A 16979-nucleotide genomic window follows, 5' to 3' on the forward strand; every position below is an offset into this window, starting at 1 on the left:
GGTCGTAACCGCGGGTTTAATTAACAATGTCGCTGTGCCTACCTTCACAGTAAGAGCTCTTCAGATTAAATTCACCCATCTGCTATTTATTGCAGACTTTATTTTTGATATCTGCCTAGTGCAAACAAATAGGCGTGCTCTGAAGAGTTTAAATAGCTATTGAAGGTGTCACCCTGAAACTGGTAGATTGGTAATCTCGCATCCAAAGATCGGGATGGGGAGCTGTATTACCATCTCGCCATGACCTGGAATAATTTCCAATCGTTTTTGATAGTGAATTTTCAACAGGGATACGAGGGCTCAGATTGAGAAATTTGTCACCGTGTAATGTGAGGGGATTGAGATTATACAATGCCCTACTTTCTCAGGAGGACCATTAATTTGACTCCCAGCGAATCCCAATTACGGGAAAAGAGAAAGGACTGAGCGAATAAACCCTGGTTCCGCTGTTCGCCATGAAGATGCCTTTGAAGAGGATGCCCGAATCCGAAGAGTCGTCCATGCATCACCTTCAGCCCCCACACAAAGTGGCAACCAGGATTCAGGAGCAAGCCTACGTGACTCTGATGGGCAAACATTTGGCTTCACTTTCGGAAGACTGTGGCGGCGGCGAGGAATCGGATTCACTGCCTGGATGTGGCGAGGAGGAGATAGGAACCGACTTGGGCATTAAATCAGGTGAGCTTCTGCCGGTCAGTCCAGGAGGCAGTTTGCAGTTACAGCACTTTAGAAACTACACAGAATATTTCGATAAATTACAATTCCAAGAATCCGAGTTTCGATCAACTAACGCCCGAACGAGGGAAATATCGATTGTCCGCTCTCAGAATTGCATCTGTGCTATTATATTAGTTTTGCTTTACAAAGCCGCTTAATCTCGAATCAAAACCTCGATAAAATCCTTTAAGCATATCGATTTCTTTGCGAATAACCTATCATAAAATGACTGTTGCATTAATAAATTACCAACAGCCGATAATTTTAATTTAGAACTTATGATAGTGATTAGTATCCCGCCAAATGGCCATCGACTCTTAAAGAGAATTATATTTGTTGGGTCTGAAAAGAACAGCCCGCAATTTAGTCACAATTCTTTCTCTGCCCGAGTTGACGGGAATTAGCTTTAAAAGCAACAGGAGATGTGAGTGCGAAGTGCTCGCTCTGGAGTTTAAAATAATTCACAGCATTGCAGTGTAAAATGCAGGTGGACAGAATAAGTCGATTTGAATTGGTAAAAGTGCAAATGGGTCTCAGAAAGATTTGAATCTTATCGTTCTGTGCCCAACAGAATCGGAAAACTGCAACGGATTCGCATCGTCGGATGAAGAGGATGGGAACGTTTCTGAAGGAAAAACTTTCTTGAACTACAAGCAACAGAGTCCGAAAAAGACCATCACCCAGATTATCAAGGACAAGAAGAAACAGACGCAGCTCACTTTGCAATGGTAAGTGACGGATCGGAGCGGTGGACCCCAGCACGCCAATACGTTCAATTCTTTACACAAGGGGTTCTGCGGATGCTGGAAATCCAGAGTAACACGCACTAACAATACTGCAGGAACTCCAGAGGTCTATTAAAAGAATGGTCTGTGGAAGTCGACGTTTCGGGCCGAGACCCTGCGACAGAAATCTGGCTTCTTTACCACCCCCCCCCCCATCCTTTCCAGTCCCGATGAAGGGTCTCAGCTCGAAACGTCGGATGTTTACTTCTCTCCATAGAGCTGCCTGGCCCGCTGAGTTTCTCCAGCATTTCGTGTGTTACTCTGCCTTAAAGTCTTTTTTTCATTTGTGTGAATATATGTTTTTAAAACGTCAAATGTGCATGATATTGCAATATAGTTTTCGAACATGTGTCTATAATTCGTTATACAGTACTGCGAATCAATTAAATTTCAGAGCAATCCCAGCTTTGGGCATAGCGGAATATTTGTGCCCCAGTGTTTAATGCTCGGAACTAATTGAGTTGAATGCTGTTAACCTTCCCTTCTCCAGGCTGGAAGAAAACTACATCGTTTGCGAAGGGGTTTGTTTACCCAGATGTATCCTCTATACCCACTATCTAGATTTCTGCAGGAAAGAGAAATTGGAGCCTGCTTGCGCAGCTACGTTCGGAAAGGTAGCCTCTGCGGCCTCGCGGGTATTTCCATACATCAGAATAAAATATCTTTTGTTTTGATTGAAAAATAAGTACACACTTTTGCGTACGCGTAACCTTAAAATGTACTACAGCACCAGCGGCATCTCCTCGCTTCCAGCTGAAGGCATGACAAAGCAGAGAAGAGATTTTTAATACTAACCGATTGTATGGTATAAAGGGAATATCTTCTGTCTTCAAATAGATTTTAGGCAAAAACATTTTTTTTTTAAATTCAATCTTTCGTGTTTCGTTGATAGACAATACGACAAAAGTTTCCTCTCCTGACCACCAGAAGACTTGGAACGAGAGGTCACTCAAAGTGAGTTATTTAATATCCTGTTTGGTAAGATAATCCTTCGTTTATCGTTTGGACCTTAGGCCTGTCAAAACTCTTAACTCTTAGATTTATTGGCAGTAATTTTCTGTATTTATTTGATCTGCGTCGATTTGTTTGATGTGAATATTCGTTGCCGTCTAAACAAATCTGCTTCTTTAGAATCCTGGTAACAATGGCCTAAACCCGTTAGCCGTCTCATGCCAGGTAAATGTACTGACACTGACAGTTCATTGGACGGATATTATATATTTTTTTTACTTTATGTAGATTTAACAGAAGTGTAATTTAGAAATCTTGGCTCTGTCTTGCAGGTATCACTATTACGGTATTGGCATCAAAGAGAGTAGTGCATATTATCATTCGGTGTATTCTGGTAAAGGCTTGACCAGGTACTTTAATCCTTTACATTATATGCATCATAGCAACATGTCTTGGCTTGGGTTGAAAGTAGCCATTAGGGTAATGGAGGGCTCTTTCATTAGTCAGCAGTTTGATGGCTAGAATTATATTTGTTCAGGTGAAAGTTTGACAGGATTAGTGCACTATCTGTGGCATCAAACAGAAGTCCTGAAGAATGCGGATTGTTAGGGAACCAGCAGGAAAGAGGAGTTGTGGCCAGGATAGATCAGCCATGATCATATTGGATTGTGGGGCAGGTTTGAGGGACCTGGTGGATTTTTCTTTTACTTTTTCTTAAGCTCATCACTCCTACTGGGGCACAGGCCACTGATAGTAGCTCGCTAGAGTCCTCTGTCCAGGGCTGTAGGCTGACTGGCCCTATGGCTTCCGCTTTTAGCTCATGACTTCATAAATCTTCCACGTGAAGATCCTTCCAAGTGAAGATCCTTCCAAGGATGAGGTCATTGGAGCTTCTGTTGTCATTTCTTTAACTCTTGGGTTTTTTTGGTATTTGTTTTGTATTTAAAATTTCAGCAATAATAGAGTAATATTGTAAATATATTGTTTGATTCAGCATTCCTTTATTGTTTACATAATTGTTATTATGTAAAAGTATGTTAATGACATACGTCATTATATAAACAACAAAGAATGTTTTTGTCATATATTCTTTTTATTTTTTTAAAAAACAAGAAAACAGCACATCTACAAAAACCTCGATCTTAACAAAATCTAATTAAATTTTGAGCAGCAAAAAGGAGAAAAATATTAAGGCAAAGGTAAACATACACCGCAGAGGTGCACCGCACCAAAAAACCTCAGTCCTCACCCCGTGAGAAAGTCCAATACAGGGCCCCATATCCTTTCAAAGATGTCCCCTCTGTCCTCATGAAATAGTCTCAGTCTCTCCAAATGTAAAGTATTTGCCAGTTCTCTCAGCCACAGATCATATGTAGGCACGGAGTCCATTTTCCACATTTGCAGGATTAACTTCTTCGCAATCACCATTCCAAACAATACAACCTTTTTTTCGTACTTATTGGCTGAAGATAGGAAGCTTGCTGCTCCAAGGATGGCTATGAGCGGGTCTGGTTCCCACCGCTTCCCAGAAGCCTCAGAGAAACAGTGAAAAATATTTTTCCAGTGTGCATAAAGCTTACAACATGACTAGAATGAATGTGACAAGTTACTGTTCACAGATTTACATCTATTACAAACTGGTGAAATATCAGGGTAGAAACTGTGCAACTTTTCTCTGGAATGATGAAGTCTATGTATTGTTTTAAACTGTATAAGTCTGTGTCTGACGTTGAACGAACAATCATGTATACTCTTTAAGTACTCATATCAGACCTCCTCTATCAGTTCTATACCCAATTCATCCACCCATGCCTGTTTACGACCTGCAGTATTCGCAACTCTAGGTTTTTACCGAATGGGGCTGCACAACCTTCTGTCTTTCACAACGGGGCTTGGGACCATCCTCGGTGGAATTCTGGTGGCCTTTCTCTGCCCCTAGTTTTTTGATGTTCTTGTACAATCTGCTGGAGGAATAGAAAAGTTAATAGTATGACTTGGCCTGTGGACTTGCAAGGTACCAGGCAAGTGTATTGAAACAAGGGAACCAATTATACTTGGTGTGAACATTTGCACCCTGGTCAGGCACACTTCTAGTGGTAAATAAAGTGGAAAATATGTTAGAGAGAACAGAGTTTACGTTTCAGGTGTTGGTTGTGATATCGAGTCTTAGAGCATTACAGCACTACTCATGTTCTCAAAATTATTTATTATTATTATTTTTTGTGTTTGCAATATTTGCCTTTTTTACATTGGTTGTTTGTTGGTCTTTATATTGTGTAGTTTTTAATTGATTCTATTGTGCTTATTTGTATCCACTGTAAATGCCCACAAGAAAATCTCAGGGTAGTATATGGTGATGTATATGTACTTTGATAATAAATTTAGTTTGAACACAATCCTGCACTGGAGGATAAACTTTGTTATGTTTGAGTTTAAGCTTCTGTTAGGAATTGAATCTAAAACTCTCTAACCAAGAAACAAAGTGCTACTGACTGAGATCTGTTGACACCATAGGGACACATTTTTAATGTTTATCTTTTCCTCATCCATAATCCAAAAATTACAGGTGTTATTGCTAGTAACTGGTTTCAGTAGTTGAGGGGTGGCAGTGCAACATTTTATACACTGCAAGTGGTCATGATTCAGGGTACAACTCACGTGGCGGTCTGCCAGGAATTTGTACGTTCTCACTGTGATTACATCGGTTTGCTCTGGTGCTCCAGTTCCCTCCCACACACCAGAAGATGCGCAGTAGGGTTAGTGAGTTGTAGCCATGCTATTTTCACACTGGAACGGTGGCGAAGCTTACGGGCTGCCCCCAGCACAATCCTCGGACTGTGTTTGTCATTGACGCAGATGATGCATTTCACTGTATGGCTCGATGTTTCAATGTACATGTGACAAATAAAGCTAATCTTTCTTTTTTTTTCTTTCAAAGGATAATTTCTATAATAGAGTCTTAGAGTAATACAGCATGCAAAAGGGCCTTTGGCCCAACTCTTTCCCATGCCAACCAACATGAACATCTAAGCTAGTTTCATTTGTCCACATTGAGCCCATATCTTTTTAAGCATTTCCTATCCATGTACCTAATCATGCGATCATATTTAAATGTTGTTGTACATGCCTTACACCACTTATGCAGCTCGTTCCACCTATATACCACCTTCAGCCTGAAGAAGTTTGCCCCTCTGGATCCTTTTAAAGCTTTCCCCTCTCACCCTAAACCATATTGATTCCTTCCATGAAAAACAGACTACGTGCATTTACCTGTCTATGATTTTATTCTCTCTATAAGGTTACACCTCAAACTCCTACACTCCGAGGAATAAAATCCTAACCTGTCCATCCCCTCAGATCCTATGTCCTGGCAACATTCTTGTAAATCTTCTTTGTACTCTTTCTAGTAGCATGCTCATGCTTTGTACAATGGGGTAACCAAAAACTGTGCACAATACTTTAGGTGCACCTTTATCAGTGTCTGGTATAAATACCATTCTAACTCTGAAACTCATTGCCCTGACAGATGAAGACTAGAATTCCAAATGCCTTCTTTATCATCCTGTCTACCTGTGGCACTAGTTTTAGGGAGATATGTACAGATTCCTAGCTCCCTCTTTTCTACACCAGTCTCCAGGAATTCTCTTCACATGCACTGTGAAGGTTTTACCTTGATTTGACTTTACAATATGCAACACATGGCATTGTAGTGAGCTGTCCCATTCTGGAAATAGAGAGCTGGTGTGGAAAATCTTACAGTTAGGCAATATAACAGGGGTGGAAATTTAGTGACATTTACATGAATGAGATTTAAAATGCATTTAGTGAGATTTTGATAAAGTTGTCCTTTCCAAGCTCCACTGAGAATTGTTCCATAAAACACTATGCTTATTTTTCTCTGCAACAATTCTCATTGAACACTCATATTTAAACTATTTGAAGATGCCATAAGACCGTAAAATATGGAAGCAGAAGTAGGCCATTCAGTCCATTGAGTCTGCTCCACCATTCTATCATGTGCTGATCCAATTCTTCCAGTCATCCCCACTCCCCTGCCTTCACCCTACACCTTTTGATGCCCTGGCTAATCAAGAACCTATCTGTCTCTGCCTTAAATACACCCAATGACTTGGCTTCTACAGCCGTTCACGGCAACAAATTCCACAGATTTACCACCCTCTGACTGAAGTAATTTCTCCACATCTTAGTTCTAACTGGACGTCCTTCAGTCCTGAAGTCATGCCCTCTTGTCCTAGAATCCCCTACCATGGGAAATAACTTTGCCATATCTAATCTGTTTGGGCCTTTTAACATTCAGAATGTTTCTATGAGATCTCCCCTCATTCTCCTGAACTCCAGGGAATACAGCCCAAGAGCTGCCAGATGTTCCTCATATGGTAACCCTTTCATTCCTGGAAGATTCATGTTTAGAAGAGTTATTTAATGGATCATAGAGAGATAAAATGTATATAGTTATGTTAACAATTAGTTTTTTTTCCTTCACAGATTTTCAGGAAGCAAACTGAAAAACGAGGTATGCTAAATTAAAGCCACATGTCCTGGCAACATTCTTGTAAATCTTCTTTGTACTCTTTCTAGCGTGCTCATGTCGTGTATTCAATGGGGTAACCAAAAACTGTACGTAATACTTTAGGTGTACCTTTATCAATGCTGGAAAAATCCAGAGTAACACAAAATACTGGAGGAACTCAACAGGTCAGGCAGCTTCTATGAAAAGGACCAAACAGTTTGACAGTTTGGGCCAAAACTCTTCATCAGGACTCATGAAGGGTCAATTGAAACATCAACTGTTTATTTCTTTCCACAGATGCTGCCTGACCTGCTGAGTTCCTCCAGTATTTTGTGTGTGTTAACGATCATTAGACCTCTTTACACACATAAATGAAAGCTATATGATTACAAATAAATAAATCTAATGTTGTTAGAATACAACATTGCATTCTTTCCAGAGAGCAATCTACAGCAGGATATTTAAAGCAATTGATTGCACCGTCCAGAATGATTGAACGTGACAAATGGCCACAACGCAATGAACGTAAATAATGATTTTAAAGTGATATGTGTGGCTGTGCATAAATAAATAGTTCACAGTGGTAATGTGCAATGAAGACTTAAAAATAAGCAATTTTCATTTAAGCTAAATGATTATTGCCTTCATCTTTTACAAGACTTATATTTAGAACAGTAGATGGTTTGAGATTGAATATGCAGGTGAAGAATTATGCTATAGAGGTACATATTGTAATCAATATGCATGTTAAAATGTTATGGCCATGAATACATAAACTGGACCAAAGAAATTCTCAATATATTTTTGTATATTTTTATGCTTCCATCATTCATTCATTCTATGGGGTTTCTTGTTTTGGGGATGTCTGAAGAGTATGAATTTTAGTTTGTATGCTCTATTCTCTGATACTAAATGAATCTTTGAACTTTTGTATATTTCAGGATCAGTTATTTAGTGTAATTTATTTAAATTTTCTATGGTGCATATAAGAGGCATCTACTTTATTTTCATACTCGGGCAATATTGTAGTTATGCAAAGTAACTCTTGGTACTAATGCTCATTTGATGTGACATATGTATAAGCATTTTGGAATAATGGGGTCTCGTCAGCCATGGTTGACAGCTCATCCAGAAGAAGGAAGATTCTACACCCGCTCATGCCCTCGGGTGTAAACCCTGATAGAGAAATCTGGTGATGGAGTCCCTAAGGCAGTCTTACATTGAGTTCCATGTTGACTGGCAACTCCTGCGATGCTGCTGGTGCCAATCCGTATTGGTCTCTGCTGTTCCTTTGGATTCACCGCTGGGTGGAGAGGGTGAGCCTGCGGCACGGGCAACAGCTTGCTCTCCATATCCCACTGCCCTGGCTTGCATATCTAGACAGTTGGAATGCAACATTCATAGTCAACCCTGACCGATGAAAGGCCTTTTGTGCTAACACAACAGATGCCTGATATCCAAAACAAAAAAAAATCAAGACTGAAGTTCAAATGGTGATAATTAATCATCTGAAAATGTATAGCTAAAGATAGATTTTGTCACTGTGCAAAATATAGGCTTTTTGTGTTTCACCTTTCTATAGTTGTGAATGACTTACTTTAACAATCTTGCAGGCAACCTTGTTTACTTGGCAAATTAGTTAATTATTAAAGATTTCATAGCTAATTAAGCAGAAAATGTTGCAATCATTAAATAAATGCTAAATGGTAATTAGAAGCAGGTGTCCCTGGAAAATTTATTTAGATATACTTGAACTTTGGATAAGTGATAGAGAATTTTTAGATCATTATTTACATTCATTAACTTAATCTAAACACTTGCTTTTCACTAACAGAATTACTTTATGTAATAATCTTTACCCAAGCTACAAATCCATTTACACATAATCGTAATGCACTGTCCATCCTAATCAGTTTAGTAACATTTTAAAGAGTTGGTGAAGCTGAGATGAATGTGCCATTTATCTCAGTTAACTGCACCACTATTGACGTAATAAATGAGGATGAGGCCCTCCACTGGTTGTGGTCGACCATGGATGTTGTGTCCCAGCTGTCCCAGGACAGGACGATATGGAGAGCGAGCTGTTGCCCATGTAGCAAGCCCCCCCCCCCACGCATCTGATGAACCCAAAGGAACGGCTGCGTCACAGGAGTTGCCAGTCTGAGTTGAACTCAACGTAGGACTGTCTTAGGGACTTCAGCCCTGGACTTTTCCTCAGTGCTTATTCCCAAAACCTTCCCCATGAGTGGGTATCGCCACAAGACAGTGGAGGTTTGAGATAAGAGTTTTCCTTTTCCTAGATGAGCTGCCAACCACGGCTAATGAGCTCAATCTGCCGAAAGCAACTGGTTTCAAAGAGCCAGTAACCTGCTTTTGCCCCTTCTCCTGTCAGTGGAAATGGTTCCACTGGGCTTAGTAGCTAAGCCACGCATGAAAGCTAGGAGCTGGACTTGGTAGTCAGAGGCTATTTGAGGTGCACGCCATTGGGAGTATTTAATAGGTAGTGGGAGCTTACTCCCCCCGACCATCCCCAGCTATCATAACTTCAAAGGAATAATATAGGATTAATGGGCTAAAAATCATAGATGAAAACTTGAAGTTGGGGGACTGGTCCAGTTCTGTGACTAAGTACAAAGGTAACCAAAATTCATTGGCTGGGTCAGAGGCAGGATACAGATAATGGTTCAGGTACTGCCTGCTCTTCTGAATTAGTCAGTAGTTCCTGTTTACATTTCAGATTTCCAGCATCTGCAGATATTTGTTTTTAGGCTTTTGACTTCCATATGTCAAATCCCCAAGAATTGCAGCCTGTGATTCATCACGGCTACATTTACTGGGGCCAGATTTGTTCGGCCTATTTTACAGCCCCTCTCATCTGGAGTCAAAAGATGGTTTGGACTGTGTCTGGAACTTGGGTAGTGTCATGCCTAAGACCTGCTTTGGAAGTGCCCCTTACAGCCATTCTGAATCAGAATCAGATTTATTATCACAGACAGGATGTTGCCAAGTCCAGAAGACTTGAGATACAAAGAAAAGTTGAATAGGTTAGAACTTTCATCATAGACATAGTCATACTTTATTGATCCCTGGGGAAATTGATTTTTGTTACAGTTGCACCATAAATAATTAAATAGTCGTAAAACCATAAATAGTTAAATAGTAATATGTAAATTACGCCAGGAAATAAGTCCAGGACCAGCCTATTGGCTCAGGGTGTCTGACCCTCCAAGGGAGGAGTTGTAAAGTTTGATGGCCACAGGCAGGAATGACTTCCTATGACGCTCTGTGTTGCATCTCAGTGGAATGAGTCTCTGGCTGAATGTACTCCTGTGCCCACCCAGTACATTGTGTAGTGGATGGGAGACATTGTCCAAGATGGCATGCAACTTAGACAGCATCCTCTTTTCAGACACCGCCGCCAGAGAGTCCAGTTCCATCCCCACAACATCACTGGCCTTACAAATGAGTTTGTTGATTCTGTTGGTGTCTGCTACCCTCAGCCTGCTGCCCCAGCACACAACAGCAAACATGATAGCACTGGCCACCACAGACTCGCAGAACATCCTCAGCATCGTCCGACAGATGTTAAAGGACCTCGGTCTCCTCAGGAAATAGAGACGGCTCTGACCCTTCTTGTAGACAGCCTCAGTGTTCTTTGGAATTTGATAGAGAAATACAAAATTATGAGGTGTATAGATAAGATAAATCCAGCAGGCTTTTTCCACTGAAGTTGGGTGGGACTGCGACCAGACGTCATTGCTTACGGGTGAAAGGAGAGAAGTTTAAGGGAACATGAGGGGAAACGTCTTCACTTGGAAGGTCATGAGAGTGTGGAACAAGCTGCCAACACAAGTGGCTGCATCTGAGCTTGATTTCAACACCTTAGAGAAGTTTGGATAGGTATATAGATGGTAGGCGTGTAGAGGGCTATGGTCCCAGAGCAGGTCCATGGGAGCAGGCAGGTTAAATGGTTTGGCATGGACTGGAATGGCCGAAGGACCTGTTTCGGTGCTGTAGTTTCTTTTATGACTCTATGACATATTGTGAAATGTGTTGTTTTGTGGCAGCAGTAGAATACAAAGACTTAGCAATCTATAAATTACAAACGTAAATGAATAATGCAAGAAAAAAAAAGAATAATACCGTCAATGTAGACTGGTGTGAGTTCTCCAAGCTTCTCCTTCCTGAAGTCCACAATCAGTTCCTTGGTCTTATTGATGTTGAGTGTAAAGTTCTTGTTGCAACACGTTCAAGCAGCTGATTTATCTCATTCCAGTAAGTCTCATCGTCATCTGTGATGCTACCAACAATAGTGGTGTCATCAGCGATTTTACACAAAGCATTTGAGATGTGCTCAGCCACACAGTCATGAGGGTGTAGAGAGTAGAGCAGTGGGCTATGCATGCATCCTTGAGCTGCACCAGTGTTGAAGGTCAGCGAGGAAATATTATTACCAATCTAAACTGTCTGCGGTCTCCCAGTAAGGAAATTGAGGATCTAGTTAGATGTACCCAGTTTTTGAAGCTTGTTGCTTAGTGCAGAGGGAATGATGGTGTTGAATGGAAAGCTGCAGTCCATAAACAATTATCTAACCTATGTCCTGCAGTTGTCTAACGCTGCAAAGCAGAGTGGAAAGCCAGTGAGCTTGCATCCACTGTAGACCTGTGAGGTAGGCGAATTGCAGCAGATCCATATCTCTGCTAATTCTAGCTGTAACTAACCTCTTGATACAGTTCATTAAGGACATTTCAAACTATCATGAAGGAAAAAATTAACATCATTGTTTTTCAGAGTTTTAAAATAATTGTTTATAAATTTTCAATTTACTCTGTTTTTAAATGATTCAGAATGAAAGCATATATTTAGACACTAATTGCACAATTTTATTCCATTACAGGGAGGTTTTACTCGGAAGTATTCACTCAGTTCAAAAACTGGAACCTTGCTTCCAGATTTTCCCAACGCACAGCATCTTCTTCTCCAGGGGCCTATTTCAAAGGAGAAGGTACAGATTCTTATCATCCATTGTCAACAGTTATCAGTGTAATTCACTTCCTCATTCTAATACAATCAAAACAATTTTCATGAACAATTACAACCATAAACATTTTTTAAAATAATTCACGTGAGACTGGTAGATTTGGATGCCTTTAAAACCAGTTCCTGAAAAAAAATTAAGAATTATTAGTAGAATAATGCTCATCCCATATAAGTACATAATTTATTTTAAAGCTTAATGCCTTAAGCCTGTGCACTTAAGGTTAACCTCCAGGTTGAGTCGGTGGTGAAGAAGGTGAATGCAATGTTGGCATTCATTTCTAGAGGAATAGAGTATAGGAGCAGGGATGTGATGTTGAGGCTCTATAAGGCGCTGGTGAGACCTCACTTGGAGTATTGTGGGCAGTTTTGGGCTCCTTATTTAAGAAAGGATGTGCTGACATTGGAGAGGGTACAGAGAAGATTCACTAGAATGATTCCGGGAATGAGAGGGTTAACATATGAGGAACGTTTGACTGCTTTTGGACTGTATTCCTTGGAGTTTAGAACAATGAGGGGGAACCTCATAGAAACATTTTGAATGTTGAAAGGCATGGACAGAGTGGATGTGGCAAAGTTGTTTCCCATGATGGGGGAGTCTAGTACGAGACGGTATGACTTAAGGATTGAAGGGCGCCCATTCAGAACAGAGATGTGAAGAAATTTTTTTAGCCAGAGTGCGGTGAATCTATGGAATTTGTTGCCATGGGTGGCAGTGGAGGCCAAGTCATTGGGTGTATTTAAGGCAGAGATTGGTAGGTAACTGAGTAGCCAGGGCATCAAAGGTTATGGTGAGAAGGCAGGGGAGTGGGACTAAATGGGAGAATGGATCAGCTCATGATAAAATGGCGGAGCAGACTCGATGGGCTGAATGGCCAACTTCTGCTCCTTTGTCTTATGGTCTTATGGTCACTACTTTTTTCATGATAAAGCTATCTATAATTCTTGTGGAAAAGATATTTTTTGTTTGAAATGTAAAAATACACTGGGGTTCAAATATTTGAAAATCCACAGTAGAAAATCTTATTTACCATATTGTTTTCCCAAGAAAATAAATATGTGATATTACGAGGTCAGCATGGTAGCGTAGTGTGAGCACAATAATTTACAGTACCAGCAACCTGGGTTCAATTCCCGCCGTTGACTGTAAGGACCTTGTACGTTCCTGTAACTGCGTGGGTTTCCTCCGGGTGCTCTGGTTTCCTCCCACAGTCCAAAGGCGTACCGGTTAGTAGGTTAATTGGTCATTGTAAATTGTCCTGCGACTAGGCTGGGATTGAACTGTGGGATTACTGGGCGGTGGGGCTTGAAGGGTGGAAAGCCCTTTTCCACGCTGTATCTCAATTAATACATAAATAATGTTCCATTTTTAACATTGTTCAAGATTCAAAGCAGGTTTATTATTAAAGTACATATATGTCAGCATATACAAAACTGAGATTAGTTTACACGAGAAGGTCTGCAGATGCTGGAAATCCAAAGCAACACACACAAAATGCTGGAGGAACTCAGCAGGTCAGGCAGCATCTATGGAAACTAATAGATAGGCGGTGGTTTGGGCCGAGACCTTTCTTCAGGACTGAGAAGGAAGAGGGAAGAGACCAGATAAAAAGGTGGGGGGAGGAGAAGGAGGCTAGCTGGAAGGTGATAGATGAAGCCAAGTGGGTGGGAAAGGTCAAGGGCTGAAGAAGTAGGAATCTGGTAGGAGAGGAGAGTGGACCATTAGAGAAACAGAAGAAGGAAGAGACCCAAGAGAAAGTAATAAGCAGGTGAAAAGAGCTAAAAGTTAGATGGGGACTAGAGAAGGAGAAAAGGGGGTGGGGGAGGAATTTGTTTACTGGAAGGAGCAATTCATATTCATGCCATCAGGTCGGAGGCTACCCAGATGGAATCTAAGGTGTGGCTTCTCCACCCCGAGGATGCCAAGATGAGGCCATGGACCAACATGTCAGACAGGAATGGGAATTGGAATTAAAATGTTTGGCCACTGGGAAATTCCACTTGTGGCGGATGGTGTGGGCATATTCTGTAAACCCAAGAATCATAATCAAATTAATGAAAGACAGTAAAAGTGAAACAAAAAAACAGTGAAATGCAGAAAAGTAGAATGTTAAGGGATCAAATGATGGGCACACCTATGGCTTATGTGCTTCATTGCAATTATATACATCTTGCATGGTATATCACTTATATTTAGAATTATGTTCATGGTTTTCTGTGACTATGTCAAATTTTGTTGCCTTTCTAACTTTAGAGCGTGTGTAACAATATGTTGAAGTGTAATTATCTATGTATGTTACATTGATGGTTACATTGTAAGATATTGTTTAAATATAATTTAAAATCACAAAAATCATTTATCCAGTAATTAAAATCGCTTTGCTTTATTGTTCTGTCTTTCCTACGAATCTATCTACCTAAGCAGCGCTGAGAACAGTGCATTGGTCGTGAGATCTCACCTCATACTTTTTTTTCTCTAGTGTTTTGTTTCTTTGCCATGATTTAATTTGTACCGATTCAAAATTTTGTATCTTGTTCCTTAATTATTCTATAATGTGCTCGTCATCTGAAAAACATGCCAAAAATAACTACAGTTTCTTGAGTATCTTTAGCTTGTTAAGTCTCAAGTGAGGTTATTTAATGCTTTAATTTTGAAGTTTTGAAACAAAAGCTGCATTGCTTTAAGTTATACTGAATAGGAAATACATCCATTTAATGGCACACCCTTCCATCCAAACACAGGAGATTGATTTATTGAGAGAATCTACCAGAAACAATGCTAGCCATTTCACTCTTGATAGGAGTCTGTGGACGTGTCATTTATCCATTAACAATTGGGCAGACAGCAATCTGATTACAGGGTGTGCTGGTGACCTGGTGTCCAAGGAGAGAAGAAATAGGCAGCAGGTTGGGCTGGAGACTGGTTATCAAACACTGTGCTAGTGAGTGAGCTGAAGTTGGTGTCCTTAGTTACAGACCAGTTCTTATTTTGTTAATTAGTAAGGGAACAGGGTTTCCAATCATTATATTCCACATTTGTTTCTAAATCCATTTATTTTGTCACCTTTCCCCATTTTGCCGCCTTTCCCCATTTTGCCATTGTTTCTTTTAAATGTAAATGTATCTAATGTTTTCCTCTATTGCCTTTTTGTGAAATCAAAACATTAGCTGCTTTTTTATAAATGGCTGCATGTTGGTTGGCAGGGTGGAGATACGTCTCTACCAAAGGAGGTGTAAGGCACTCCTTCCCTCTACTAGCTGCAAGGTGTAGCACCTGCTTAGTGCCCCAATTAGGGCCACATGAAACCATGGGAGAAGGTGGTGAATGGTCGTATGAGCAGCTGTTGCATATCACAAGTCCTGGTTTTGCGACCTCTAATGCCGGGCTGACAATCTCTGAAGAGTATTGATAATGACTGGGGTCACCCGTCTCATAACGACACCGCCCAGAAGAAGGCGGACCCTTTCTGTGGGAAAAAATTGCCAAGTACAATCATGGTCATAGAAAGACCATGATCGCCTTCATCCGAAGACACAACACATAATGATGATGATGATGATGCATATTGCTCAAGCAATTGCACGTTGCTAAAGAGGAAAGAAAGAAAGATTGGTGTTATTTGTCACACAAAGAGTAATGCACGTCAACAACCAGTGCAGTCAGAATATGTGTTGAGGCCAACCTGCAAGTGTTGCCATACTTCTGGCCACCATTAACTTGCTCACAACTTACTGAACCTAACCTGTACTTGCAGAATTTTGAAGGAATAATAAGGTAGATTTACAACGCACTGCCCAAGCACTGAAGTAATTTTATGGAATATAGAAAGAGTATTGTTTTATTTCCATGTGAAATAACAAGTTATTGGGTATACTTAAAGCAGAGGCTGGTGGATTCTTGATTAGTCAATGCATGAAGGGATCTGGGGAGAAGGCAGGAGATTGGGGCTGAGAGGGAAAATGGATCAACGATGAAAAGGAGGAGCAGATTCGATGGGTCAAATGGCCTAATTCTGCTCCTATACCTTATGGTTTATGAAAAACAAAGTACCAGGTGGAAACCCACATGACAGCATACAAGCTCCTCATAGACAATGGAGGGAATTGAACACTGATCCCTGATTGCTGGCGCAATAATAAATTATAAAGTATAATAGTGTTATAGTACACATTTCTGTAATAGCACTACATAAACCACAAACAAGCCACACCATTTCTGTGCTCGAAGCATCTGCTTCCTCAATTTTAGGGAAATTCTATACATAAAAGTTGCTGGTGAACGTAGCAGGCCAGGCAGCATCTCTAGGAAGAGGTGCAGTCGACGTTTCAGGCCAAGACCCTTCGTCAGGACTAACTGAAGCATCTGCAGAATTCTTGTTGTTTAGGGAAATTCTAGGCAGTTTCTTGAGTAGGTTACATGGTTAGCACAATATTGTGGGCCGAAGGGCCTGTAATGTGCTGCAGATGTCAATGTTCTATGTTCAATGTTTATCTACTGCTTCTCTTTTTCACTCATTTATTCCTGGTATTTTTAGAGTTTTCTTCAACACTTCAAGTTTTCAGCCTTTGTGGGATTTGCTTCCTTTTTTTGGTGCATATTATTAAAGTAGACCTAGAACCAAGTCTAAACGATTAAAATCATATGCATCTTACAAATCAAAGTTCTTATTGGATTTACCTTACTCAGAGAGATAAAACTGAATTGACGTGGAAGTGGGAGGTCACAGACCAATCAATTGAATGAAATATTGATTGAGATTTCTGTTTGTTTTTCTAGCATTTATGGCCCATTTATTAGGGACCTTGGTTGCAAATTGAGCTGAGGTATTCACAGCAGTTTTTGAGCCTAATAATAATCAATCCCTTGGAATAGTATCTGAATTCATCTGAACACGCTTTGAAGAATAGTATTTCTATATGTGTTTGGTTGCCTGTTTTAAGCACATGATGGGAAACCT

The 16979-nt window shown here is 40.4% G+C and overlaps 1 protein-coding gene across 2 annotated transcripts in view; it reads left to right on the forward strand.

Annotated features, from left to right (window-relative positions):
• Window positions 1-240: 240 nt before the first annotated feature.
• The window catches only part of rfx6 (regulatory factor X, 6), an 81746-nt gene continuing 65007 nt past the window's right edge, over window positions 241-16979 (forward strand). For both annotated transcript variants that reach the window (XM_063070307.1, XM_063070315.1), the window contains exons 1-7: window positions 241-678; window positions 1289-1445; window positions 1993-2116; window positions 2395-2456; window positions 2786-2863; window positions 6960-6987; window positions 11882-11989. In XM_063070307.1, coding sequence (XP_062926377.1) covers window positions 456-678; window positions 1289-1445; window positions 1993-2116; window positions 2395-2456; window positions 2786-2863; window positions 6960-6987; window positions 11882-11989 — 780 coding nt within the window. In that variant the 5' untranslated portion in view covers window positions 241-455. The remainder of the gene's footprint in view (window positions 679-1288; window positions 1446-1992; window positions 2117-2394; window positions 2457-2785; window positions 2864-6959; window positions 6988-11881; window positions 11990-16979) is intronic.

Source organism: Mobula hypostoma, chromosome 2 (assembly GCF_963921235.1).
Source record: "Mobula hypostoma chromosome 2, sMobHyp1.1, whole genome shotgun sequence".
Taxonomy (NCBI): domain Eukaryota; kingdom Metazoa; phylum Chordata; class Chondrichthyes; order Myliobatiformes; family Myliobatidae; genus Mobula; species Mobula hypostoma.